The sequence below is a fragment of the Monodelphis domestica genome, chromosome 5 (genome assembly GCF_027887165.1).
Source record: "Monodelphis domestica isolate mMonDom1 chromosome 5, mMonDom1.pri, whole genome shotgun sequence".
Taxonomy (NCBI): domain Eukaryota; kingdom Metazoa; phylum Chordata; class Mammalia; order Didelphimorphia; family Didelphidae; genus Monodelphis; species Monodelphis domestica.
This window is the reverse complement of record NC_077231.1, coordinates 127,263,075-127,290,607: the sequence shown is the minus strand read 5'-3', so window position 1 is coordinate 127,290,607 and position 27,533 is coordinate 127,263,075. Positions and strand designations below refer to the sequence as shown.

The following is a 27,533-nucleotide window of genomic DNA, read 5'->3' as shown; positions in this document are numbered from 1 at the left end:
TTTATTTTTTTAGTTCTTTATTGGCATACTTCGGCTTTAATAGCAATGTAACTCAAACAAAAATCATTACACTGTATGTGAAAAAGTTTAAAAAGTTAAAGGTCATGCCATACTTGCAATGTTTTAAATTCATCAATCTGATATTAAAGCAAAACAATAAAAAATGAAGGGTCATGGAAAATCTCCAATAAAAATGCTAATCTAGAATCAAAGATGCCATTAATGGTGGTATTCAAAATAATTCTCTCCTCTATTTCTACTTTTAACCCCAAAGTAAAAATTATGCATTTAAGATTAAGAAGAATTACAATTTGGAGTAAAAGGGTAACCTAAAGGTTGAACTTTGTGATGATGTCTGTTACAGGTATAATGTACTCTTCAACAATCTAAATGCCATCGAAAAAGTAACTCCACAGCCAATAAAAAAACCTATCCCACGGTTCGGCTGTGGAAGAGGTGTCAAATATGCAATTGAATGGTAGATTCTAGATGCAACAAAGATCCGGAAGTGCCATAAGGCTGTGGAGAAGTCTGGATCACTCAGTGAATACAGGAGGCCAATGGCAAAGAATGGAACGATATTTTCAATGTCATTCAGGTGAGCTCTATAGAGAGAAAATAGTAAAGACATAAAAATTATAATTTTTTTGCAAAAAGATATCTAATAGGAAAGAATATCTCATCATTCTAGGTCTGAAACAGATTATATTAATATTTCTATGATATAAAGATTTCATATTAGGAATGATTTATTCTATTCACATTTTGTTGAATCCTCTTTTGAGTCATAATATCATTAATTTTCTTTTCTTTTATTTTTATGTTACAATATAAATAAATAATGCATAAATAACTTCTTAGAAATAAAAAAATGAAGGGCCACAAAATGTGTGTTTTGTAAAATGTAAGGTAATTACTATTTATAAATGTAACATACTATCTATAAGTAATGTAAAATACTATCTATAAATGTTTTTCTCTGCAAAGAAAGTAAAAAAGGTATTTATCATCCTCTCCTAAATTCTGACTTGGGAGAGAAAGGCATAACAAATGCAAACATTTAGTGGGGGAAGGACTGGGAGGAGGTAACCAGATCTACATAGCCACTGTTTTTGTAATTTTGATTTTTGCAATACCTGGGATTATTTGAAAGGGAACCCACTGCTCTAAGGATAACATAAGAACAAAGATGAATGTCACTCTAAAATTCATATTAGAATTTAAGGTGAGAAACTCTTAGTAGCAACAGCAAAAAAGGAATTTAAAAGACAAATTTAAAATGTTTAAGACCTTCTCAAACTAACTGGCTGGGTCTTAATGAAGCATTTATATCACAAAAGAGCTAAAGATGTCTTCTGGAGCTATCAAGCAAATAACTTGGCAATTTTTCCTTTCACCATATAATATTTGAAAAGTTAATATGGTATAAAGAAAATGGAACAATCTCTGAAGTCAGAGGTTTTGTGTTTAGAGGCATCTCTGAAATTTACTATCTTAAGAGTTTTGTAGGCAAGACACTTAAACTCCTTGAGTTCCAGAAGGAAGTTGGTCTAGAAAGTCTCTAAGCATCACTTTAGTAATAATTATAGAAAAAGTGCTATGTAGAACCAGAAAGATAAATTACTTTTACTAATGGATGGTTCATAGGCAGGAGTTAATAGATAGTACCACTGTTTAGGTGCCATATTCTGTAGAGGGGGGGAAATGACAAGCAATAGAACATCCAAGGGAATGATGAGTGTTTTTAAGAGATTCAAAAAATTCTACATTATTGGATGAAGATGATTTAAGAGGGGGTGTGATATGATCAATGATTATGAATGTAAATATCAGCATAGAATATTAGAAAGATCATTGAACCTGAAGCAAAAAGAATAGTATCCAAGTTTGGCTTTGTCACTAACCATCTAAATAACTTTGGGCAACTATCAACTCTACTAAACCTCACCATAACTTAGTTGTCAGGATAATATTATCTATAGATTTTATGGTTGGAAATATCTTTAAGTCTATGAAAGTATGTGTTGAGTTATCTCATAGAAGAGAAAATACAATTTGTTCTGATTTATCTTAGAAGGTAGAAGCTTGGGACAGCCCTCACTCCAACACCTTAGGAACAGAGTCCAATTTTAAGATAAAGTTCAAAAATAAAGAAAGAAGGTGGGGGAAATGAGTAAACAACAAAAAAAAAAACCTGACCACAAAAATCTTCTTTGATAACAGGAAATATCAAGATATAAATTTAGATAACAATGAAGTTGAAATGACTATAAGCAAAGCCTCAAAGAAAAATTTTGAATTGGGCACAAGCCTAAAGAAGAAATTCTGAAACAGCTAATAAATTTATTTTCAAAATCAAATAAGAGTGGTAGATGAAAAATTATGTAAGGAAATGAAACCAAAGGATTAAGTTTATGAAAAGACAATGAACAAAGGACAACTAGATAGTTCAGTGAATAGAGACTTAGGCCTGGAGTTGGAAAGACCTAGATTCAAATCTGGCCTTAAAATACTTCCTAGCTCTGTAAACCTGGATAAGTTACTTAACCACAATGTCTTGTCTTTCCTGTTTGTCTGCCTTTGAACCAATGTTTAATATTGATTCTGAGTCAGAAAGTAAAGGCCTTAAAAAAAGACAATTAATAGCTTACAAAAGACAAAAATACTGAAAAAAATAACACCTTAAAAAACAGACTTGAACAAATTGAAAAAGAGGTCTAAATGCTGACTGAAGAAAACAAATTATTAAAAATTAGAACTGGGCAAATAAAAACTAATGATTCCATGAAATGTGGAGGAATAATAAAAAAAAATCAAAAGAATGAAAAAAATAGAAGAAAATGTGAAATATTTCATTGGAGAAACAACTGACCTAGAAAAAGCAATTGAGGAGAGATAATTTAAGCATTATTGAAGTACCTAAAAGCCATATCAAAAGCCTAGATATCATATTTCATGAAATTATTAAGTAAAACTGTCCTGAGAGCCTAGAATAAAAGAGCAAAAAAGAAATTAAGAGACTCCACAGACTGCCACCTGTGAATTTTAGATTTTCTCCATTTTGCTTAGTCTTGGGAACTCTAGCAACCAGGAATGTATACACCCCTACTTAAGGACAAGTATTGAGGAGAATGGCCTATGACCAACATGTGCTAGCAAGTGACAAATAAGAAAAAACTGATAGACCTCCTGGGCTGTCCTAAGTCAAGCTTAAGCTACCATTGGTACATGTGAGATGCAGGAAGTGATGTAAAGAATGATCTATATATTTTGCGTCATTTCCTTTCACCAGGCTCTTAGTCTCACTCTCTCTTGGAGATGTTGAGTTTTTTTCCACATTGGGAGCTCATGGAGGCGTCCTTGGCATCTTGGTGGTTTGTCATTTGCAGCTTGCCAGAGAGGTGACTGGGAGAAGCTCTGTAGTGTGGGTTAGGTGAGGCATCTTCCCTGAGTGACCTTAGTGAGGTGACTGATTCCTCCTTTCCTCCTTTTCATGACCTCCAACTCCTATATGGCTTGCCAGAGCAAGCCAATTCCCTTTCCTCTCTCTCTTCTTCTTAATTTCTTCCCTCTCTTGTAATTAAACCACCATAAAAATCCCAAATTGACTTGAGTATTTTATTGGGATTGAATTTGGTGACCACTAGTATAATATATTCAGTCAACAACCCTAATTTTACCCTTAACACATTTGAAAGAAATCTCAAAACATAACTTAAAGAAATATTTTTAACTGAATTCCAGAGCTCTCGGGTCAAAGAGAAAATACTTCAAATAGCCAAAAAGAAACCAGTCAAATATCATGGATCAACAGTTGAATCATACAAAATTTAGCAGCTACCAAATTAAAGGCAGGGAAAGGACTGTGATATTTCAGAAGCAAAGGAGGTAGAAGTATAACCAGAATAACTTATCCAGAAAAACTGATTATAATCCTTTGGTTGAAAACAATTACATTTAATGAGATTACTTTATAGCATTCCTAGTGCAAATATCAGAACTGAATAGAAAATTTAACTATTAAATAAAAGACTCAAGAAAAACATAAAAAGGTAAACATGAAAGAGACACCATATGTGACTCAATAAAGTTAAACTGCTTACATTTCTCTGTAGAAACATGATACATGTAATTTCTAAGAGATTTATCAATATTACGTCACTTGGAAGGAGTCTATCTAGTCTGTCTACACAGACAAATGGTGTGGGAATAAGTTGATTAGGTTGGGATGATGTTGTAAAAAAACTAGATGGGCAGAAAAGAGGGATGACCTTGGAGCACAGGGAAAGGAGGGAAAAAATAAGGGAAATTATAGCCCATAAAAGTTGTGCACTAGGAAGAGCTTTTACAGTGGAGAGGGAAATGGTGGAGGGTAGGTTGGGCAATGCTAGAAACTTACTTCAACTGGTTTAAAGGGGATTATATCACACATGCACACACATTTATATAATTAATCTCTCTTAGTCAATAGGAAAGTAGGAGTGGATGAAGATAGAAGAAGGAAAGTCTAATTAAAGGGAGGGCAAATAAAAGAAGGCAATGGTCAGAAGCAAAACAGGCTTTAGAGGAGTAACAGGACAAAAAGAGAGAAAATACAATAGACAGAAGAAAATAGGATGGATGAAACTGTACAGGCAGTAATCTGAACTGTGAATGTGAATGGGATGAACTACAAAGGAACAAGATGTAAAAATGTATCCACCTATGAACAAGAACTGAAGAACTCTGAATGCAGATTGAAGTATGTCTTAAATTTTTTTAAGTTCCCTTTTTGTCTGTGATTTTCTTTCACAACATGACTAATATGAACATATATTTTGTATAACCTCACATATATAATTGATATGAAATTATTTGTCTTCTAAAGACAAGAAGGGCAGAAAGAAAGTAGAGAATTTGGAACTCAGTTTTAAAAAATTAATGTCATTTTATATGTAATTGGGAAATAATGAAATAAATAATATTTTAATAAACTAAAACAAAGCACTCTAGATTTTTTGGTAACTATAGAAAACAAGGAGGATTTTTTTCTTCTATAGAATTTGTTACATTTGTGTTTCTACCAATATCATGCAGCATCTATTTGAGATAATGTTAAATAATAAATAAATAATTTGTTCAAAATTCTAGAGGAAAAAGGAAGGCAGGAAGAACTCATTTCTAATTTCAAGGCTATAAAAGAGTATGAAAGTATGGAAATAGTGCTTCAAGAGGAAATAGTAAAAAGTAAAAAGAGGGAAGAGTAAATAAGAAAAGAAAAAATATTACCATTGTCATGAAATTTAAAAAGTAAAAAAAAAAGTAATAGAAAAAAGGCAAAAGGAAGAGTGAATATTTTAATTATATTATAAGCTTGGGGCTTTTTCTATGAAAGAGAAACCTAGATAATATTTAGAGGAATTAATTTGTTTTGTTCTAAAACAGGGCAATTATGTAAAAATGACTAGAAGAAAAGGAGAGTGGTTTTTTACTGCTTCTTTCTGGGAAGTATAGACTACACATGAACAATACAGGGATCTGTCATATTCCCATGTTACGTATCTGTGACATACATGCCAGAATATCTCCTGAGAAAAGTTAAGTCTCATAATTGAAGATCTTAGGATGCAGGTGGTGTTTTCATCACAATTTTAATTGAATGTAGGGGAAAAGAACAGAAGATTAATGAAGGGAACAGCTAGCCATGAAGAGAATATCTGGGAATATGATTTGAAAGACCATGGCTTAAAATATGGGAATGATGATCTCTTGACTAAATACAGAGTAAAGATTATTAAGAATATCTCATCCTAGAATTTTGTGAAAATAACAAAGATAATTTAAACTAGGAGGGGAAGAGAAAATTACCCTTATAATTCTGACAAGAATCATTTATATAAATATCATGATGGATAATAAAGGAAAAAATAGCAAGAAAAAGGACCAATATTTAATGAGAGAAAATACTCAGGGAGAGAATCAACAATAAAAGTTATAGCCTCTGATGTCTACATACAAATGAACATTGAACTCCATCAGTCAACAATCTTTTATAAAATTCACAATGCCAGTTAACCATCTCAGCTTCTGGGGATATGAAGACAAAAATGAAATAATTCCTGTTTTAAAGAATTTTACATTCTGTCTGGGGGAGCACACCATGTATATAAATAAGTATGTATAGATAACATACAAAATAAATACAAGTTGCCTTGTGAAAGAGTGATCAATATGAATTGGGTCAAGAGAGTCATGAAAGACTTCATGCAGAAGTTCTGCTTGCGCAAAGTCTTGAAGCTGACATCTACTTCAAAGGAAGTAAGGAAATCTAAGAGGTAGAAGTGAGTAGGAAATACATTCATGGAATAGGAGATAGTCAGTAAAAAGTCATGAATACAGGAGAAAAAGCATCATATATAAGAAATAGGAAAAAAAAGTCTAGTTTAACTGGACCATGGAATGTAGGAGGGGACATAACATGAAGCTGGAAAGGTAGATCAGGTCTATGTTGTAAAGAGCTCTAGAAACTCTCAACAGAGGAGCTTATAGTTTATTCTAAGGGACAAATAGAAGGAGCCATAAGGATTTATTGAGGGAATTGGGGCAAAGTGACATTAAATATGAAATTTGATAATATTATTTTGGCAATTGTATGGAGGAGAAAGTCTATGAAGAAACACTAATTAGGAAACTATTGTGATAAATTAGCAATTCTGGGTTCAGGTGAGAGGTGATGAGGGCCTGGATTTGAATGGCCATTTAAGAAGAGAAAAAGGGTGAGATGCAAGAACTATTAAGAAGATAGAAATGGGGAAAAAAGACAACTTTCTGGATATATGAGATGAGAGAGAATAAAGAATCAAAGATAATGCCAAGGTTGCAAACCTGAGGGACTAAAGGATGGTAGTACCCTTAATAGAAAAACAAAATTTAGAAGAAGGATGGGCTTTGAGGAAAAGATAATGAATTGTTTGGGACATATTGATTTTGAGACTTTGCTGGGACATCAAATTTGAAATTTCTAAAATGCAGTTGGTGATATAGGAATAAAGATTACGAAAGAGCTGGGGAATATATAGATCTGAGAGATAACCACACAAAAAAAAACATAATTAAACCCATCTAAGTTGATGGGGTAGGTCACCATACAACAGAGTATAGAAGTTGATCTAAATATAAGGAAGAAAATGTAACCTCATAGTTATTACAGATATTTGGTAGGATAGAACCCATGATGGGAATTTGGAAAAAGGGGGCAGGATAGAACAGAATTTCATTTTGAAAATACATATTCATGAGAAGAAATCTAATAATTTTAGTGTAGAAATGTGATGGAGAGTATTTAGGTAGGTCTCAATACTAGTAGAAACAGAAATGATATTATTCTCAGGCTACATTACATATAGATCATCTGGATAGAAATAATTAGATAAGGGCTTGGAAAAATAGAGCAGAAGCTATACATCAACATGTAATATTACTCTAAATAAATGCTCCAACTATCTATTCTGCCTCTACTTCTTTGTGTCTCTGTTTCTGTTTCTATTTGTTTATGAGCATGAAAAGCAGCATATTTACTAATTTTATGACTTCTTTTAATGACAAATTCATCCTTGAAAAGGTAGAAGTGACAAGTGGAAGTCATATTGGACCTTCTGAAAATAAAACAGATTTTCTAGTTACATAAAAGGATAAAAAAATAGATTTACAAATGTCAACAAAGAGTGGGAACATCTGTTATTGGTCCAAGAAAGAAAAGACATGCCATGGTGGTAGGTAATACCTGGCTAAGAAGTAGAAATGCACACAACCATGGATTTAATGGTTGAAATGGTTTGTCTTTTCCAAAAGTCTTTGGACAAAAATATATGACGTTCTGTCAGCTAAGTAATAAAATGGATTTTTGTTCAGGTATTATGGGCTATAGTAGATGGTGAAGTTCCATTCAAAGTTGAGCTTCTATGACCTAGGGGTTCTAGTGAACTGCAAACTCAATATTACTCAGCAGTGGGATGTAGCAGCCAGAAGAGTTAATATAATCCTAAGTAGAATTAATAGAAATATGGTGTTGGAAATGCATAGCCTTAGGCATACAACATGTAATACAATATACAATTTGGGAGTGCCACATTTTAGAAGGGAAATTGACAAAATCTAGCATATTCACAGTAGACTGGTGAGGGGAATTGAAATGCTTCTGCAAAAAAAAAAAAGTGTTAGTTATCTTCAAATATTTGAGTAGCATGTGGAAGAGGAATGACCTGTTCTCCTTGGACTCGGAGGACAGAACCAGGGACAAGGGGGCAGAAGGGACAGGAAGATAAATTTCAGTTCATCAAATGGCAAGGGAACTGAAAAGACTTAAATAGCTGCTGGTCATATATGCATAATAAGAACAGGAAGGTGAATTTGCTGGGGGAAACATTACAACTCCCTCCCCTGGATTTAGCTTTTTCCCTATTTCACCATTTTTTCTACCCACCTACTGATATGTGTGGATAGGCAAAATCAGTACTGATAGACGGGGGGACCACAGGACCCCAAGAGACTTATAAGTTTTATTGGGAGAGCAGAGGTTGATTAAATGTAGTCTAGCCACTGAAGACAAATAGAAATGCATTGTAAATGCTTAAGCTCCAAAAGGGAAATATGAAACTGATCATCAAGAATTTTTGCTTGAGTGAAAAAAATTAAGATCAGTCATACTTGATAGACCTGCTAGAGAACTTCTGTGTTCTGCAGAGCTTTCAAGCTAATATTATAGGAAAATAATATAAGACAATCCTGACTTGGAGGAGGAAAGATGGGAAGGATTTTGAATTTTGTTCCCTCTTTTAGAAGGTTTCTTATGGTATATGAATGAATGGAAGGACTGATGACCTAAAAGAGTTGTGGATCTTTAAAACAGACCCACACCTCAAAGTCCATTCTACTTAAGAAGAGAAAACACTAGAGCATCAGCTAAAGCCAAAAGCTGGAAATAGAAAATGTCCACAACCAGCCATACCTGGAAATAGCCAAGAGACATTCTTTACTTCTAAGGGCAAATTTTAAGTCCAGGAGAGTCAAAGTATATGGTGGAGACCAGGAGGGTATGCATCCAGAGGAAGGAGTACTTTGTCCTCACCAGAATTTCATGGAGGGCTTGTAGCCTCACAGATTGGGGAATGAATTATTCTTTTTTAGGTGGATTCTGGCCTCTCATTCTCAATGTGCACTCCTTGACTATAGTGTTAACAACACGTGTGTCCCTCCCCATGTGTTCCCTATCTCTATGTCCTCCCATAATGTGCTTCAGTGACATATGTTCTCTAGATGTCTGCCTTTCTGTGTTTGTCCATCCATCCATGTTCACTATGTTTCTGCTTTGATATGTGTTCTGTGCAGGTGTCCACTCTTTCCACTCATAGCATAGTAGGATAGTATACTCTACATGTGTAGGGGAAATGTGTTTGGGATATTTTATTAATAAAACACTTTCATTTAAAATATGGCCCATAGCTGACTAATAAAAGGAAAAATATGGATGAAGGCTTGTGAATCATTCATCTAAAGAAATGTAGACAACCAATTTCCATCTTAACTTTTCTCTACAAATGGTTTTTATTATATTGATCCATGTGAAAAAACTTAAAACTCCAAATATGTAAACAAAACAACTACATTTACAATTCTGAATGTATCTCAGTTACTCTCATAAATCAGCTTGAATTAGAACAAATAAAAAGTGGGGACAGAAAAAAGAGGAGAAAAAATAGACTTTGATGTTTCCTAAAGAATAAGAGGTTAACGTATAAGGTATAAGATTTGGGTATAGAAGTTATATATACACTTAAATTTAAAGACCAAAGCCTTTCAAATAATACTTGATATATCTTAAAAATAAGTATATTAATTATGTTTTTGAATGAATAGAACACCCTTCCAAAGTCACATGAGTAAGTGCTGTCAGTATTTTAAGCTTGTACTGAATTAAATAACCAAAGTGGAGGCAGGGAAAGAGTGTACCTTATTTACTCAAATATAAAGCCAACATTGAGTAGCAAAACTAGACATTTTTAATTCATAAGAAAAAGTTTCTTCCTTTTATAAACTATATATAAAAAAGTTTTCTATTCTCCATCTTCTTGCAGCAGGTAGTATTTTTACCTCCAGAGAAATAAAATAGAAGCAGTTTGGAGAAGCTGACTGTATTTTTCTGAATTCTTCCTTCTCATTGCCATTTATATTTTCCCTATGAAAACTAGCACCTTAAAACCCTCTAGAGAATGTCTGCAAATTTTGCTAAAATACATACCAAATGTAGTTGTAATATAGTAGAGAAATTATGGAATGGTACATGGTGAACAAAAGTAGGGTACAACAAATTACCAGCCAAGAATTCTATAAGAAGTGGCACAAAGGATGTTATCAAAGAGATGCTTGCTGATTGTCTGACTTGGGCAAATCCATCTCAGTTTCCTCATCAATAAAATTAGAAGGTTTTGCTATATGGTTTCTGAGGTTCCCTTCAAACTGCATATCTATACTCTACAAGCCTATATCACTGGATAAATAAGTATGGCAACAGGAAGTAATAGTAGTTGATAGTCTAAGTTTTCCATTAGCAGCCATATACTATCAAGAGTTCTAGAGTAAGGTCCCAAACATTTTGGATGCATTTCCTATGAAAGGTTTAAGGAAAGTCAAAGGCAAGAAAGGCACATAATGAAACAGCATTAATGGGTTGGGGCCAATGGATAGTGCATCTACCATATCAGTGAGATAACAGATTCATCATATTTTTCAAAATATGGAGACTTGCAGGTTTCTAATACTCTGTGATTTTTCTACTTTAATTTAACAATCTTAAAATGGGTGATAACACTTTTTTTCCTTCAAAGCTCTATGGCACTCCAATTACTATCACAGTATTCTTTCAACAGTAATAGCTTTCAAGAGATATATTAACTTACCTACGCACACGTTCAACTCTATCATCTGTACGAAGAAACTTCTTAGCATTCTCCCCTTTGCCAAAGGACAAAGCATCTTCTGGGTTGACAAAAACCTATTCCAATACACACATGCACACATTTAGAATCAAACATGGAGAAATTTTTAAACAAACTGGGAATTTTATTCAATATGCAAAAATAAAGCTTTAATCTCGCGAGATTAAAAAGGCCAGTGACACTAATATAAAATTATGAGAAAAGATATAAAGAACAAAAACAGGTAAACTAAAATGTCCAAAAAGATGTGAAATGTTAAGATGGAAGTCAGTTTTAGAGAATTTATGATTTAGAATAATGTATTATGCATATTAGAAAAAACATAAGATTCAGAAATTCAATGAAAATTTATTCAACTTCCCATATGTGTCAAATGAAATTTCCAGAGAATTTAGGCATGTGCTCCTCCCTAGATGTACAAAATCACTGCATGAAGTAGTGTTCCTTATCACTTCATATTTGAGAGTAAACACAAATTTCAATAGATTTATGTGCTATGTGAAAGACATTGTGCTAGACACTGGGAAACATAAGGGGATGGAGGGAGGTGGATAAACAGTTCCAACCCTCAAGGAATTTACATTCTACTAAGAACTATATTATATACTCACATAAAGGAGGGAGTATATGCATATGTGGATGGAGCAAAGGGGTGGTAGCAATGGAGACAGCAATGGGCAGTTGGAAAATTTTAAAAAAGAGGAAAGATATGAACAACTGATCGGCTAAGAGAAGGCTTTATGGTGGAAATAGAATATAAACTGAGTGCTTAAAGAAAATAATGATTTATTTTACTTAATAATTATTTAATTCATTATTTAATAAAATAATGACCATGAAAGGTAGAAATGAAGGGGTAGCATTTTCCAGATAGAGGTAGTCTATGTGAGTGCTTGGAAATAGGAGATAGAAGGCTAAGTTCAGGAAACAGCTAGTAGTACATTGATGTTTGACTGAGATGTAGAGTTTATGATGCAGAATAATGGGGAATAAATCTGGGAAGTTAGATTGCAGCCAGGTTATGGAAGACCAGTTTCTTTGTTTACAAAATGAGGAGTTTGGACTTAATTCTAATTCCTTCCCTATATTTATTATTTCCTATTTATTCTATACATAGTTTACCTTTTATACATTTGTTTTCATGTTTTATTGTCAATTTTATTATAAGTATCTTGAAGGAAGGGAGTGCCATTTGCCTCTTTTACATCCCTAGTGTTTAACCAAGGCCTGTTACATAGTAGGCATGTCACATTTATTGATTTTTACTTGATTGAGATGGCTTCTAAAATCTTATCTGCCTCTAGGTCTCTGATCATAATCCTAGATCCTTGGTTTATTTTCTTATAAACTTAAAACTATATTTTAGCAGTTCCAGATCTCAAACTGTATTATAAAGCAGCACTCATAAAAACAATCTGGTTTTGGCTAAGGAATATAATGGTAGATGAATGGAGAAGATTAGATACACAATATACAGGGGTGAATGACCTTAGCAACCTAGTGTTTAATAAACCCGAAGATCCCAGCTTTTGGAATAAGAACTCGCTCTTTAACAAAAATTGCTGGGAAAATTGGTAAACTATGGTAAAAGCTAGGTGTAGAACAATATTTCACACACTATTCCAAGATAAAGTCAAAATGGATATATGCTCTAAAAAAGTGATACCATAACTAAATTAGGGGAGCACAGACTAGTTTACCTGGCAGGACTCTGGAGAAGGGAAGAATTTATGATCAAACAGGAAATAAAGAATATTATAAGATGTAAAGTGAATAATTTTGATTACATTCAATTAAAAAATTTTGTACAAACAAAATTAATCTAACCAAGATTTGAGGGAAAACAACAAACTAGGGAAAAAATTATAACAAATGTCTCTCGTAAAGGTCTAATTTCTCAAATTTATAAGAACACAAGTCATTCCCTGACTGACAAATGGTCAAAGATTATGAACAAATAATTTTCAGATGAAAAAATCAAGGCCATCAATAATCATATAAAAATGTTCTAAATCACTCCTGATTAGAGAAATCCAGATTAAAACAATGCTTAGGTACCACCTCACACCTATCAGATTGGCCAATATGACAGTAAAGAAAAATGGTAATGTTGGATGGGATGTGGCAACATTGGAACACTAATACACTTTTGGTGGAATTGTGAACCGATCCCATCATTCTGGTGGGCAATTTGTAACTATAACCAAAGGGCTATAAAAGGGTACATACCCTTTGATACAATAATGCCACTACTGGGTCTGTATCCCAAAGAGATAATAAAAAGGGGAAAGGACCTACTTGTACAAAAATATTTATAGCAGCTCTTTGTGTGGTGTTAAAGAATTGGACACTGACAGAATGTCCATCAATTAGGGAATGGCTAAAAAAAATTGTAGTATGTGTTAGTAATGGAATATTATTGTGCTATATAAGAAATTATAAGCAAAATGATTTCAGAAAGAGCTGGAAAGATCTGCAGCAACTATTGCAGAGAAAAATAAGCAGATCAGGGAGAACATTGTACATAGTAACTGCAATATTGTACAATGATCAGCTCTGAAAACTTGGCTATTCTCAGTAATGCAATGTCTGGGATAATCCTGAAAAGACATGATGGGGAATGCTATCCAGCTCCAGAAAAAGAACTATTGGAGTTGTCTTTCACATCAATGTATTTTTTTTTTAATTTGTGGGTTTTGGTTATGTATGATTTTGCTCTTTCCATGTGGAAGTCTGTTTTGCATGACAATTGAAAACCTTGCTCCATGTGCTAAACTATTCGATTTTTATTTTCTCCTGGAGACCACTAGAGGGAGTCCCTGAAAATTTGTCAGGAAAGAAGTGACATGGTCAGCCCTTGTGCCTTAAAACGTTTATTTTGGCAGCTATATAAAGACTAAGTTGAAGGCAGGAGAGAGTGGAGGCAGGCAAATGTATTAAAGGATTATTTCGGTTGTCCTGCTGAGAGGTAATGAGATCTGGACTTGTGTTGGTCCTTTCAGTATACAATTAAGAAAATGTGTCAATTAATTAGATTATATGATGTGAGGGACAAGGAATCATTAAGGATGACTCTAACATTGTGGAAATTTGTGACTGAGAGCTGGTGGTACTCTTGAAAGAGACAAAAAGGAGATCTGGAAGAAGAATAGAGTTGAGAGCTAGGGAAAGGAGAGAGATAAATGTAATATCATAGATGTTCATAAAATGGCAGAACCTTAGAGTTGGAGGTGATCAGTCTAGTTCATCTGGTTCAATCTACTTATGGAAAAAAAATACCTCATCCATAGATTTTTCTTGAGAAATAATGCTTCTCTGCACTTTCTACTCATTGTTTATAGTTCTGCTCTCTGGGACAAAGTGAAAACAAGTCTAATCTATTCTCCAACATGACAATTCTTTATATACTTGAAGACAAGCAACAACCTGCCCCAACCCATTCTTCTCATATCTCTGTGAATCATTCCCAGTTATTTTAAGCAGTCATGATGCATGGCATGATCTAGGTCCTTATTCCTCCTCCTCTGAATGTGCTCCAGTCTAAAACTGAATATAAATTAAGAGACTGATCTAGAGGTGTGTGGGAAGAGTATAATGGGATGATGATCACTTCCCTACTCCCGAGTGCATCTTTCTCAATACAGTTTAATATTGTATTCACTTTCTTAGCTGCCACATTATATTGTTAATTTGTATCGAGCTTAGAATCTATAAAACTCACAGACCTTTTCTCAGACAAATCATATCTGATCACTCTGCCCTCATCCTTCACTTTCTGGGTTAATTTTTGAACTATAATACTTTTCATTCATCCATCAACATTTGATCTTGTCTGATCTTCTGACCTTAACTCTTACCTGAGAACAATGATGGGTACATATCCACCATCCTTCCTTGGAAGAGAAGCAGGTACTTCAACCTCAGAGCTCAGCTGTCTCTTCTTTAGGAAGAGATCCAGAGCTGTAACTTAGCTCCAAGGGGGTGCAATTGCTCTTTTTCTCCCCTTTCTTTTCCAAGGTACATTTTTCTACTCTCCAACTCATTAAAGAATGACAGAATGATCGTCGACTTCTTCATATCATTTCTTTATGACCACACTGAAGTCCTTCTGTGTGTGTGTGTATGCATGCAATAAAAATCTTCCTTGATAACCTGGGATTGTTACGAGTTATTCCATGAGTAGACAGTCATCATTTGAGCCTCTTTCAACTATTTTTTCTAGGAGGAATATCAGCTTGTACTCTTAGTGTAAATAACAATTACTTGGCTATAACAAAGAAACAACCTAGTGTTCTCTAAGGCATAAGATTCACCCTAGAGGGCACAATTTATTCAGTGAAAATGTTTCCTGTCTTTGAATATATTCTGAAAACCAATATCCTCAGGTCCCTGTAGTTCTTTCTAGTAGTTCTGAGGATCTCAGCCTGTCTAGGCTGTCCTTCAGATCTCCTTTACCATGCCCCTGTAGGAAGGAAACCTTCAAACTAAATCTTCATACTGATCCTGGAATTCAGATGTGTGTATGTCTGCATGTATGTGTTATGCATGTGTATTGTGTATATATTGGACATATCTGTGCTTTCATATATAGAAGGATATCTAAGAAAGAGGGTATATCCACCGTTTTTGTCCTTCCCCAAAGTCTCATCTATTGTGAGCTTCCTTTTGTGTGTTGTCTTCTCCTGCTAGAATGAAAGTTCCTTGAGAACAAAAACTATCTTTCTTTCCAGCTTTGCTTCCCTACTGCTTAACGTAGTGCCTGGCACATGATTAATTTATAACTATTGATTGATTAATGACAACTTTTCCTCAAAAACTTGCTTCCCTTTGCCATCTCCTTTTTGTTGCACTACTACCTTGGCAGCCATAGTCAACTTCCTTTCCATTGTTTTGCCATTTTCTTTTACTTATTCCTCTTAATTTATCTTTCTCTCATTCCTTATTTTTAAGTTGTTCTCCTCTTCCTTCATTTAATAACTACTTTTTTCTCCTCTCCCCAGTTACTCCCATTTGACTCTTTCACTATATGTGTGTAAGTGGGAGTATACTTTACTCCCACTTACACACATATAAATATATATAAATATATGCCTATCTACATATATGATGGTATATATATATATTTGTACATTATACATATATAAATACATATGTCTATCCACATATATAATGTACATGTATACAAACAGAGAAAGAGAGAAAGAGAGAAAGAGAGAGAGAGAGAGAGAGAGAGAGAGAGAGAGAGAGAGAGAGAGAGATAACTATCCTGTATTACATCCAAATTAGGGGATTATAAGAGCAAGCATACATAATAGTTTATAACAGTAGGATCCTTGAGTTATGCCATGAGTATAAAGGGGCCAGGAGTGAGGAAAGGGAATAAGTAAAATAGGACCCCCCCCAAAAAAAATTTCCTATTTCACAATTTTCTAAGGGTTGTCCTTAGTAAAAGGATCTTATAAACAAAAAAAAAATCAATTATTCTCCAATTCTTTATTAGATTATAGAAAATGCTGTTTGTATATACTGTATATGCTATATAATAATTGTAATTACATTTAAAAAAGAAACTAGGTTGGTCTAGATGTCAAACAGTTTGTTCAGGCCATAGGATAACCTGAACAGCATAATGGAAAAAGCACTAGATTGGAATCATAGTATCATATTGTAGACACAGAAATAAAAGAAATTTCAGAGGTCATCTAGTCATCACCCATGGAATAAGTCAAGGATTCAAGAGTCTTCTAAGATCTTCAGTCTCCAAATCCAGTAGCCTTTCAATTGTAATGGGTCAAAAGACGGAGTCCAATCCTAGTTCTGACATTTAGTGTTATATGTAATGAGGCTTTAGAGAGCCATACATAGCAAATGACGTCAGTCAAGTGTCAAAGGTAGAGGAACCAGTGGACCAAAACAGGTATTATATTGCCTATATGATTTGGGGCGATCATTTATAACCTTGATAGGTCTTAGTATGTCCCTTGTATATAATGAGAGAGTTAGAGTTGATGATCTCTAGTTTACCCCTCAAATTTGTGTTCATTCCAGTGATAACAGATGACTGAAAATTACTTTTTTTTCCTAATCTCTAATTTGCTAAACTTGGTTCCTGAATCACAGGATTCTTGGTTGTTAAATTGGATATTCCTGGGGTTCAGAGTTATGTGCAGCATGACAAAAGGTGAAAGCTATTATAGAGGTGGTTGAGAGGGTGGGAGGAGGAAGCATTTCTAATAAAATTTACAAGTTTCAGGAACAGAGCACTAGTACTACAACTATATCAGATCCAGCTGTACAAAAATGACTGCCTCATAATTAGGGTGGGAATATACTCCATTTGTGACATTAAACAAAGAACTACTGGGCTAAGAAAAGTAACTGAAGATCATTATTTCAAGAAACAGCATTTGAAAGTAGGGAAAAGGAAAAAAATCACTTTTGATATCTTCATACTTTAATGTGCATTTCCATTGGTTCTGCCACATTACTTTTCCTTTTTCTTACCTTTTTTGTTACTCTCATGAATCCTGTTAAAATACTCATTATCATCATTTTTAAAAGGATAATGGTTGCATAGGAGGTAAAAGCCATGAAAACCTTGTTGTCACTCAGCTGGGGAATTTCAGCCATTTTGTAACTTGAGTACTACTGAAGTCCTAAAAAAAAGAAGTTGGTTGTTTTAAAAATGATAATAGCCAAAATAACATTGATTTGACATTTGATTATCTTGAGCAGAAGCTGAAATCATCTACCTTAAAAGAAAAACAAAATAAACAATAAACCCATCCTAAATTACTTGAAAGTCCATATATCTTGGCTTCAATAATAAGCAAGAATGTAATTCTTTAAATTTCAAAATATTGGTTCTACCCTATTAAACACAAGTATGCTAGACCATTTCTATATACTTCACCAAAGTGAGAGAATTGCAAGGAAGAGTGATAAAAAATATTACAAATTAATAATCTCCAACGATGGAATAGAGTACTCTAGAAATTACTGAGCTCCCCATCAGTAGAGTCTGGAAGGGTACTTATTGAAGATATTGTAGAAGGGATTCCTCTTCATTGAAGAGTAAAAGTAAGTTAGTGCATATTACTTTCCATGTCTAATATATAATTATATGAAATTCTAAGGAACCATACTGAAAGTAAAACCTAAAGCAAAATCCAAGAAACATTTATTAAATACCAACTGTGCACAAGGCTAAGGAGTCAGTGACAAATAGGAAAACAGAAGGGTCAGAAATATGTCAGATTATTCACTTGATTTACCCAAACATAACAAATAATTCTACTTGTCATTTCATTTTTTAATGCAAAAAATAAGATGTGTAAATCTTCTTACCAGGAAGGTCTATGAGTCCATGAGTCTAACTAATGAGCTTCAAGAACTCTGTCTATTTATGCCAACAAGAGATAAAAGATAGAAAACCTCTATACAAAGGGAAATTTTTTTCCCTCTTATTTTCCTCAATTTGATTTTACCCCATAATACAAAATAATCAAACAATCTTAATAATTGCTCTTTGTTTAGAGGTAATCACAACACTATTTATGGCTATTTGCACAATTACACAAAATTATTTTAAAAAATTGTAACATTCTCAACATCAAGTCAATTAGGCTTAATAATAATGATAATCAGACTTAAACCTAACTTAAACCCACCTAGCCTTGTAGAACTTTTTTGTAAAGGAAAAGAACTGAAAATTAAGAGACATCCTTTAATTGAAGAATGGTGGAATAAATTATTATAAATGAAAGTAATGAAGTGCTCATTGCTATAAGAAATCATGAAAGGGATGGTTTCTGTGAAACCTGGGAAGATATGGATGAACTGATATAGATTGGAGTGAACAGAAGAACAATTTATGTGGTGAACAATACTGTGCAAACAACTTTAGAAGAACTAATCACCTTTGCAGAGGACTCATGATGATGCACACTATCCATCTTCTGTTAGGGAGGTAATGGAATAAGGGATACGACCTGTGTATTGTTGTTTTTTAATATAATAATTTTTTCTTTTTTCCAGATTATATGACAATAACATATTTTAATATTTGTTTTCTGATATTTTGCAATCCATATTCTCTCTCTCCCTCGCACTTTCCATCCTCTCTAAGAATGTAGGTAATATGATATAGATTTTATATATACTAACATATGATACAAATTTCCATGATCATCATGGTGTGAAACAAGACACATATTGCTTTCACTAGAGAAAAATCCATGGAAGTTAAAGTAAAGAATGGAAAGTTTCTTTACAAATAAAGCAAAGAATGGCAAGTTTCAACTTGCATTCTGATTCTATCTGTTGCCTCTAACTTGGTGTGTACCCTTTTTTTTTTTGTTATGAGTATCGGAGTTGTCCTGGGTCCTTGTCTTGTTGACAATAGTGAAATATTTTACAGTTGATCATCATCCATCACTATTGTTACTATGTACAATGCTTTTCTTGTTCTGCTACTTCACTTTGCATCACATCCTATAAGTCTTTCCAAGTTTTTTTTTTAATCATCTTGGTTGTCATTTCTTACAGAAAAAAATATTCAATTACACTCATATACCACAACTTGTTCAGTCATTCCTTAGTTGATGGATATCCCTTCAATTTCTCGTTCTTTGACACCACAAAAAGAGTTGCTATAAATATTTTGGTACAGGTAGATTCCTTTCCCCTGTCTTTAACCTCTTTTGGATTCAGAGCTAGTAGTGATAATGTACAAATTTGATGGCTCTTTGGGCATGGTTGCAGATTGCTTCCAGAATGGTTGTATCAGTTCACAACTCCACCAACAGTGTATTAGTGTCCTGATTTTTCTATGTTCCCTCCAACATTTATCATTTTCCATTTTTGTCATTTTAGCCAGGCTAGGGTAAGGGAAAGATATCTCAGAGTTGTTTTAATTTGCATTTATCCAATAAATAGTCATTTGGAGCATTTTATATGACAAAAGATAATTTTAATTTCTTTATCTGAGAATTGTCTGTTCATATCTTTTGACAATTTGTCAGTTGAAATGCCTTATATTCTTAGAAATTTGACTCAGTTCTTCATATATTTGAAAAAGGAAGTCTTTGACAGAGAGATTTGGTATAAAGATTTTTTTTCCATTTTGTTGTTTGTCTTTAATCTTGGTTGCATTATTTTGTTTGTGTGGAAACTATTTAATTTAATATAGTTAAAGTTACCTATTTTGATCTATGTTTTTTGAAAATGCCAAAATTGGGAATTGTTTTGCATAACTTTTCATATTCATAACAAGAGTTTTTTAAATCAGTCAATAAGTCTCTATTAAGTACCTACTGTGTATGACAAGCACTATATCAAGCACTGGAAATATAATAAAAGGCAAAAGACATTGCTGCTTTCAATTATCTCATAATCTCCCACTGAGGGAGACAATATTTAGACAACTACACACAATTAAGCTATACATATGATACATTTGAAATAATCAAAATAAGAAAGGCACTAGAATTAGTGAAAATTGAGAAAGGTTTCCTACAGATTTTAGCTGAGATTTGAAGGAAGTCAGGGAAGATAGACAGTAGGATAAGGAAGGAAAACATTCCGGGTTTGGGGGATAGTGAAAATGCCTCCAGTTGGGAGTCATAGTGTTTTATTGGAAGAACACCAATAGGTCCAGTGTTGCTGGATTATATAATTCCTGGATTATATAATATTTGAAAGAGGAAAGGATATAAGGAGACTAGAAAAGTTGGGAGAGCAGGTTATCATGAACTCTGAATGTCGAACAGAAGATTTTATATTTTATATTTATATTTTATATATCCTAATATGATAGGAACATATCAGAATTTAATAGGCAATTGACAATATGGTCAGACCTTCATTTTAGGAAGATTTGACAATGGAGTGGAGTATGGAATGGTATGGGGAGAAGTTTAGGACAAGGCCACTAACGAGCAGGATAATGCATAACTCTTGATGTAAGATGATGAAAGCCTGAGCCAAAGTGAGTGGCAATGTTAGAGAGAAAAGAATATATTTGAGAGAAGCTGGAAATGTAGAATAAATAGGCCTTAGCAGCAGATTGGCTATGAGATGTGAAAGAAAATAAGAAGTTGAAGATGATGCCAAGTTTGGATGACTAGTAGAATAGTGGTACCCTCAACGCTAATAGGGAATTTGAAGGGGCTTTGAATACTTGGCCACAGATTGAGTCTTCTTTCCAAGGACCAACCTATGGAAAGGTTCATCATCAGTGTGCTGGGCACCTGGTGATGAATTTTTTTATCATGATAATCATAGAATATTGAAAACTAAACAGTGGCCTTCAGTTCTCCATACTCATTCCTCCTCAAGCTTCTATAGTGCTAGAGGCAGGCAGGAAAATGGGGGACAGGGTGGTAAAAAATATAGTTTTAAATAATCAATAATACAGAATCAGTTGTTGATTCTGTATTATAGACCAGATTCCATAAATTTGAAAAGCTTTAACATAGCAGTTCCTGGTCTAAATGTGAGATCCCTGTCCAATGATAAACAATTGGATAAATTACTGGAGGAAATAAATTTTTATCAATCTTGATATCCTCATTATAAATGAAACCAAAAGACAGAAGGAAATTGCAGTTAAAAAAGATGTCTTCAAAGAAATATGTAATCAAAATAGAAGCTTGTATGGTCATATGGTAAAAGAGTCTGTGTACTCTATCTGGTATATTAAATGAGGGGGCAGAAAGTGAGGTGGTCAAAAGATGTGAACGTGCAGTTCTCAAATGAAGACATCAGAAACATCTACAGTCCTATGAAAAATTACTCCAAATCACTATTGATTAAAGAAATGCAAATTAAAACAACTCTGAGATACCACCATATACCTATTAGATTGGCTAATATGATTTAAAAAAGGAAAATGATGAATGCTGGAGAAGATATGGGAAAATTGGAACAATAATATGCTGTTGGTGGAGGTATGAAAAGATACAATCATTCTGGAGAGAAATTTGGAACTAAATCCAAAAAGCATATTGTACAAAAGCCATCTGAACAGAACTGAACAACTGTATGGAAATATTGTACAGTGCTCAACTGTGAATGACTGAACTATTATTAAAAGGCAAGGACTCAAGATAACCCCAAAGAACTTATGGTTCTACATTGGAGAAAAAACATATACACCATTGTGATTAAAAATGTTCTCATATAAATTGATAATAACACTTGAGTACTAAAGAATGCTTTATAATTTTCAAAGCATTTTGGTGTTCACTGTCTAATTTAATCCTCATAATAACACTGTACGGTATCATTATATATTACTTTACAAATAAGGAAAGTGTAGCTCAGAGATGTTATGTAATTTGCCTAGTTTTACAAAGCTTCCAAGTGGTGGAACCAAAATGAGTAACCCCAAAATCGAATGAGCTGCCCTGTGACTCAATCAAGCCTATCAAGTATAAGCTGGATGACCATTTATCAGAAATGTTACATAGGAGATTTTTCCCAGGCATGGTTGGATTAAATGACCTTTAAGGTTCTTCCAAAACTCAGATTCTGCTGGTTTCTAATATAAAATTTTATTTGTGGTTGGATTCTGAATATTTATAGAGGTGGTCGCCAGGAATTTAATTTCTAAATCCCAAAATGAATTGGTAGTTTATTTACAATATAGAAGGAAGATATTAAGGAATGAGAGAGAAAAAACTCTGGCTTCTTCTGTTATCAGTTAGAATTTCTAAGCCCCAACCAGGCAAAGAGAAAAGCAGGGTGACTAAGTCAGCCTTTCACTCACCAAAAGTGACAGTCTAAATAGAAAGAAGTCTGGGTGTCTATCTTCTAGTCCCTCCTCAAGAGTCTATCTTCCAGTCACTCCTCAAGGTTTTGTCTTCTAGTCTCTCCTCCAAGTCAGAGGCTCCATCCAACTCTAAACTCGAAATAGAATCTCTCTTCTGGCCTTTTATTCTCTTTTTAAAGAATCTTTTTCTCTTGTGTCACCTCCCCTAAATTTCATGTCTACCAATCACAGCAGATGCTTTTCTTCAGGACTTTCCACTCTTTAGTTCTCACCTTCTTTGTTTAGATTATATCTTTTTGTGTTACTTAACACATTTTTTGGTAAGTTCACCTTTTGTAGTTACTTAACACCTTTCGGTGGCTAAAATGGGTAGATATACTTAAAATACTGAGTTATCACCTTTTTTGAGGATTAAAATCTAAAAATAGAATGGGGATTATAATTCTAGCTTCACTATAAAGTAAGAGCTAAATACCTTCATTGTTATAATCAGGAGATAGCTAAATCCAATCTTCACACTAATCTACTGCTTTAATCACTATATGTCCAGAAGAAGAAATATAGAATTTCTCTCACTGATAAATTATATATATATATATATATATTATCATTAAAGATTATCAATATTCCTCATTGAAAATTGGTCAAAAGATATGAGTAGGCAATTCTCAGATGAAGAAATTAAAACTATCTTTAGTCACATGAAAAAATGCTCCAAATCACTATTGATTAGAGAAATGCAAATCTGAACAACTCTTGAGGTACCAACTCATATCCATCAGACTTGCCAATATGACAAATAAAGGAAGATGATAAATCTTAGAGGGTATGTGGAAAAAATTGGGACACTAATACACTGCTGGTAGAGCTATGAACTGATACAACCATTCTGGAGAGCAATCTAGAACTGTGCCCAAAGGGCCATAAAACTTCTTATGTTTTGATCTAGAAATACCACTACTAGGTCTGTATCTCAAAGTGATCAGAGATAGGGTAAAGGATAAACTTGTTGAAAAAATATTTATAGCAGCTCTTTTTGTAGTTGCAAAGAACTGGAAACTGAAAGGATGTCCAACATTTGGAGAATGGCTGAACAAGTTGTGGTATATTAATGTAATGGAATACTACTGTGCCATAAGAAATGAGGAACAAGATCACAAATAAACCTGGAAGGACTGACATGAAATAAAAGCAAAGTGAAGTGAGCAAAACCAAGATAACATTATACACAGTCATAATAGTGTAGAATGATCAAGTGTGACTGACTTAACTAGTAATAAAAGAGTATGGACCTAGCATAACTCCAAGGGACTCATTATAAAAAGACTTCCCACTGCCATAGAAAGAAATGATGAAATATAAATGCAAACTGAAACATATCATTCTTCCTTTGCTTCTTCCATGAATTCTTATCTAGTGTAAGGGGGTTAGTCTTAGCTATCCAAATGGATTGGAATAGGTATTGCCTTTCTTTTGTATAGTCTCAGCATCCTCCAGGCAGTGCTCTGCATACTGTGGATACTAACTAAATATTTTTGACAGAATACTTGTCTTTCTAGAAACTTCTGTGCACAAGATTCTCTCAGAGATCCTACTCCTTTCCTATTTCCCCAGAGTATCTATTGCAGTAATCTCTTATTTAAAGAGTCTAAAGAGGATTCTGGAGCCAAGAAATTATTTCTCCACTTCTGTAATTACATAATCTTTGTGAAATACAGGAAAGGTTTAAATAAATATCCCAAGGGACATGACTCTGCAGTTTCCCACAAAGTATTTTTTTTCATACTAGCATGTTATTGAGAAACTATTCTAATGCATAAGGAGGAGAATTTAGGTGACTAATTTACATAGTGATGATTTAAGACTTTTGTCAGTATAGAAGGTCATAGGGCCCTAGACACCCTGAACTATCACCATGTTTGGAAACATTTAAATGACTTACATTCACTAAACTGTAGTGGGAAGAGCATTTGGAAAGGAGACCAAAAACCATAGTTTTACTTCTTGCTACCAATGTGATCTCAGAGAAATCTCTTTACTCTTTTGCATGTCAGTTTCCTCACTGTAAAATGATAGGAGTGGACAAAAAGAAACAGACTCTGAGAGCTTAAATGATTTGAACGTGGTCATATGAGCGATTAAGTTTAAGAATGGACAGTTAAATCCAGACCTCCTGACTCCTAAGGCCATTCCTTGTTGATTTCACTATAAATGCATAATATTGTTGGTTCCTCTACAGCCTCTATTTCTTGCATTCCATTTCTGGATGTTGTCTATTATGTTTCTCATGGATTATATGGAGAAGAGGTGTCTAACTACGAGATCTTCCCAGGGATGGCCTTCTCTGGAAGAAGGGAAATTCAGATTCAGGGTAATGAGAAGGAAAACAACTTGTCCTTTGCTCCTGAAGGATTTGGCCTGAATAAAACCAGTGTTAATTTAGGAAGCAAAAATACTGATTTTTCAAAGGACAACAGTGAGACTCACTCCCTACATTGTGGAGGGAAAAGGGTAGGTATGGGCCTTGAATTCATGGGTATAGTGATCCCTCCAGAAGGATACTACTAGATAGATATGCTATTAGTGCAGATCAATATCTGTTCTGTAATTTACAATTTTGGAGTTTATTGGGGCATAAATAGATTGATGCTTGCAGATTGACAGCCAGGACATTCATAGTGGCTAATCCAGAAGAAACCTCAAAAGTGATCTACCCCCACCTCCTCATTTTCCACATGAAAGAAATGAGAGCCATTGAGAATAAGTAACTGGACCAAATTCACACAAGTAGTAAGCATCAGAGATCAGGATTTAAACTCAAATTGACTGATTTGAGAATGACCACTCCTCCCCTCAAAAAAAAAAAATAAAACCCTGCTAACTGATTTGAGAATGACCACTCCTCCCCTCAAAAAAAAAAATAAAACCCTGCTAACAGTCCATTATCCACAAGACCATTCTCTATTTTCATCCATGTAAAGAACAGGTACAGAGATTAGATCTGTGATTTCACAGAAAGAGGAAATTCCAGCTACTAGAGCTGCCTTTTACTCCCAGAGGTTGGCATCTTCTCTGAAACATATTTTCTTAACAAGTTGCCTAGAGCACTGAGAAATGAAGTGACTTATCCAGAGTCACAAAACCAGCATGTGTGAGAAACAACACCTGAACCCAGGTCTCCCACATGAAGAGGTCAGCGCTTTTCTCCACTACACTGTACTGCTTACAAGGATGCATTTTCACCAGATTCTCCTAATTCTTTTTGTGGCTGACTCTCTGGTCCCTGGGCCACACTACTTCCCTACTCTAAGCAAGAACCTCAGAGAAACTTCACTTCTCCACCAGAGAGGACTGTTTTCCTCTTGTCCAAATGGACATCCATAACCCTAGATCAAAGAAATTGTCTCTTCTCCCCTCTTTTTCTGCAAAGTCATAGAGACAGACATTATCAGATCTTCACCTGCCTCAGGGTTTGGAAGGAGCTGTCTCTTCCTCCAGGAGCTCTGCATGGGAGGGCAAGGACAAGGTGATTTCAATATCAAATAATGCGCACTGGTTAAATAAACACTATTTTTGCTACAAGTTGGCAAATACTTAGATAAAACTTTCCCTACTATAACCATCTCCTTAGAAACTGGGGAGGAAGGAGAAAAGGGGGAAACCAAACAACTTTTTATAGAAAATTGCCAGCACACCTTCCCAAATGCAGAGTCAAGGGTACAAGTGAATCTCTTTTCTTTTTTCCTTTCATTTAATTTAGTTCCCCTAGATTACAGGGCAGGACAGCTAGCAGCCTCTGACGTGTGGATCCCAGGAGTTCAGGCTTCTGGATTCTTTGCCCTTACCCAGCCTCTCTCTTCCAGCAGTAAAGATAAGGCTAGTGAGGGCACCTTGCCTCCTCTCCAAGCTGTCCTAGACTTCCTGGTGTGGGAGAACCATGAGCATGGGTCATCCTGTACTCTGTTCATTGACACAAGTCACAGATATTGCTTCGGGCTTATCACAGAGAACAAACAAGGTCGGGGCAGATTTCAGTCCTTAGAAGGCAAAGCGCAGGTCCCAGTTTCAGGGTCACTGAAGCTGTAGAACTTGGGCAACTCCGTGTTATTTATCATGAGTGGGAAAGTGCTCCAAACACTTACTGTACGCCACAAAGACAGGATTATAGCTGTGGTTTTCTAGGGTAGTCAGAAGCACTCTTTTAAGTTGAATGTTGGTTTAGTTAGAAAATCAAGGTTTAATTTGCCACAAAGGCATGTAAATATTGAACTTCTTAAGGAGCCTTTATTTTGCTCTCTGGAATTTGAAAAATTGAAAAAACTTGAAGTGAGGGATGGACGAAAGCCATCCCTCATTACAGTAAACAAGTTTTAAAAAATTTGTAATACGATCTGGGCAGGGTTTGCAGAAAACAATTCCCCCCCCTCCCCCCCAAGAAACAAATTATATCAACCTGTAAAAAAGTAAGTTTGAATCTTTTTCCCCCACCTGCCCCTACCATGGCCAATACTCCCACCACACCAATACACCTTCAAATATAGCCTCTTATTCCTCCCCCCAAAAAAGAAATTATAAAACACTGACAAAGCAAAAGAACCAACCTTTCTCCAGCGAGTTTCACCAACTTTGAGCTTGTGGCTTCAGTTTCACAATACTCTTATGGCTGATTGACTCCTCCCCTTATTCAGAGCTGCCTGGAGGCCAGATACTGGGGCTGCAAGTTTTCTTTCTTTTCTCCCTTTTCAACAGGGTGAGGAACCAAAGGTTTTCCCACCTCATACCTTTCC

The 27,533-nt window shown here is 34.5% G+C and overlaps 1 protein-coding gene across 1 annotated transcript; it reads right to left on the bottom strand.

The window, feature by feature from the left end:
* On the bottom strand, nucleotides 1-27,453 carry MGST1 (microsomal glutathione S-transferase 1). Its single transcript, XM_001363688.3, has 4 exons — nucleotides 27,348-27,453; nucleotides 17,478-17,629; nucleotides 10,935-11,029; nucleotides 1-605 (listed from the first exon to the last, which is right to left on the bottom strand). Exons 2-4 carry the CDS (start codon nucleotides 17,601-17,603, stop codon nucleotides 359-361), a joined length of 468 nt encoding a protein of 155 aa, XP_001363725.1. The 5' UTR covers nucleotides 17,604-17,629; nucleotides 27,348-27,453; the 3' UTR covers nucleotides 1-358.
* Between the last annotated feature and the right edge of the window lie 80 nt (nucleotides 27,454-27,533).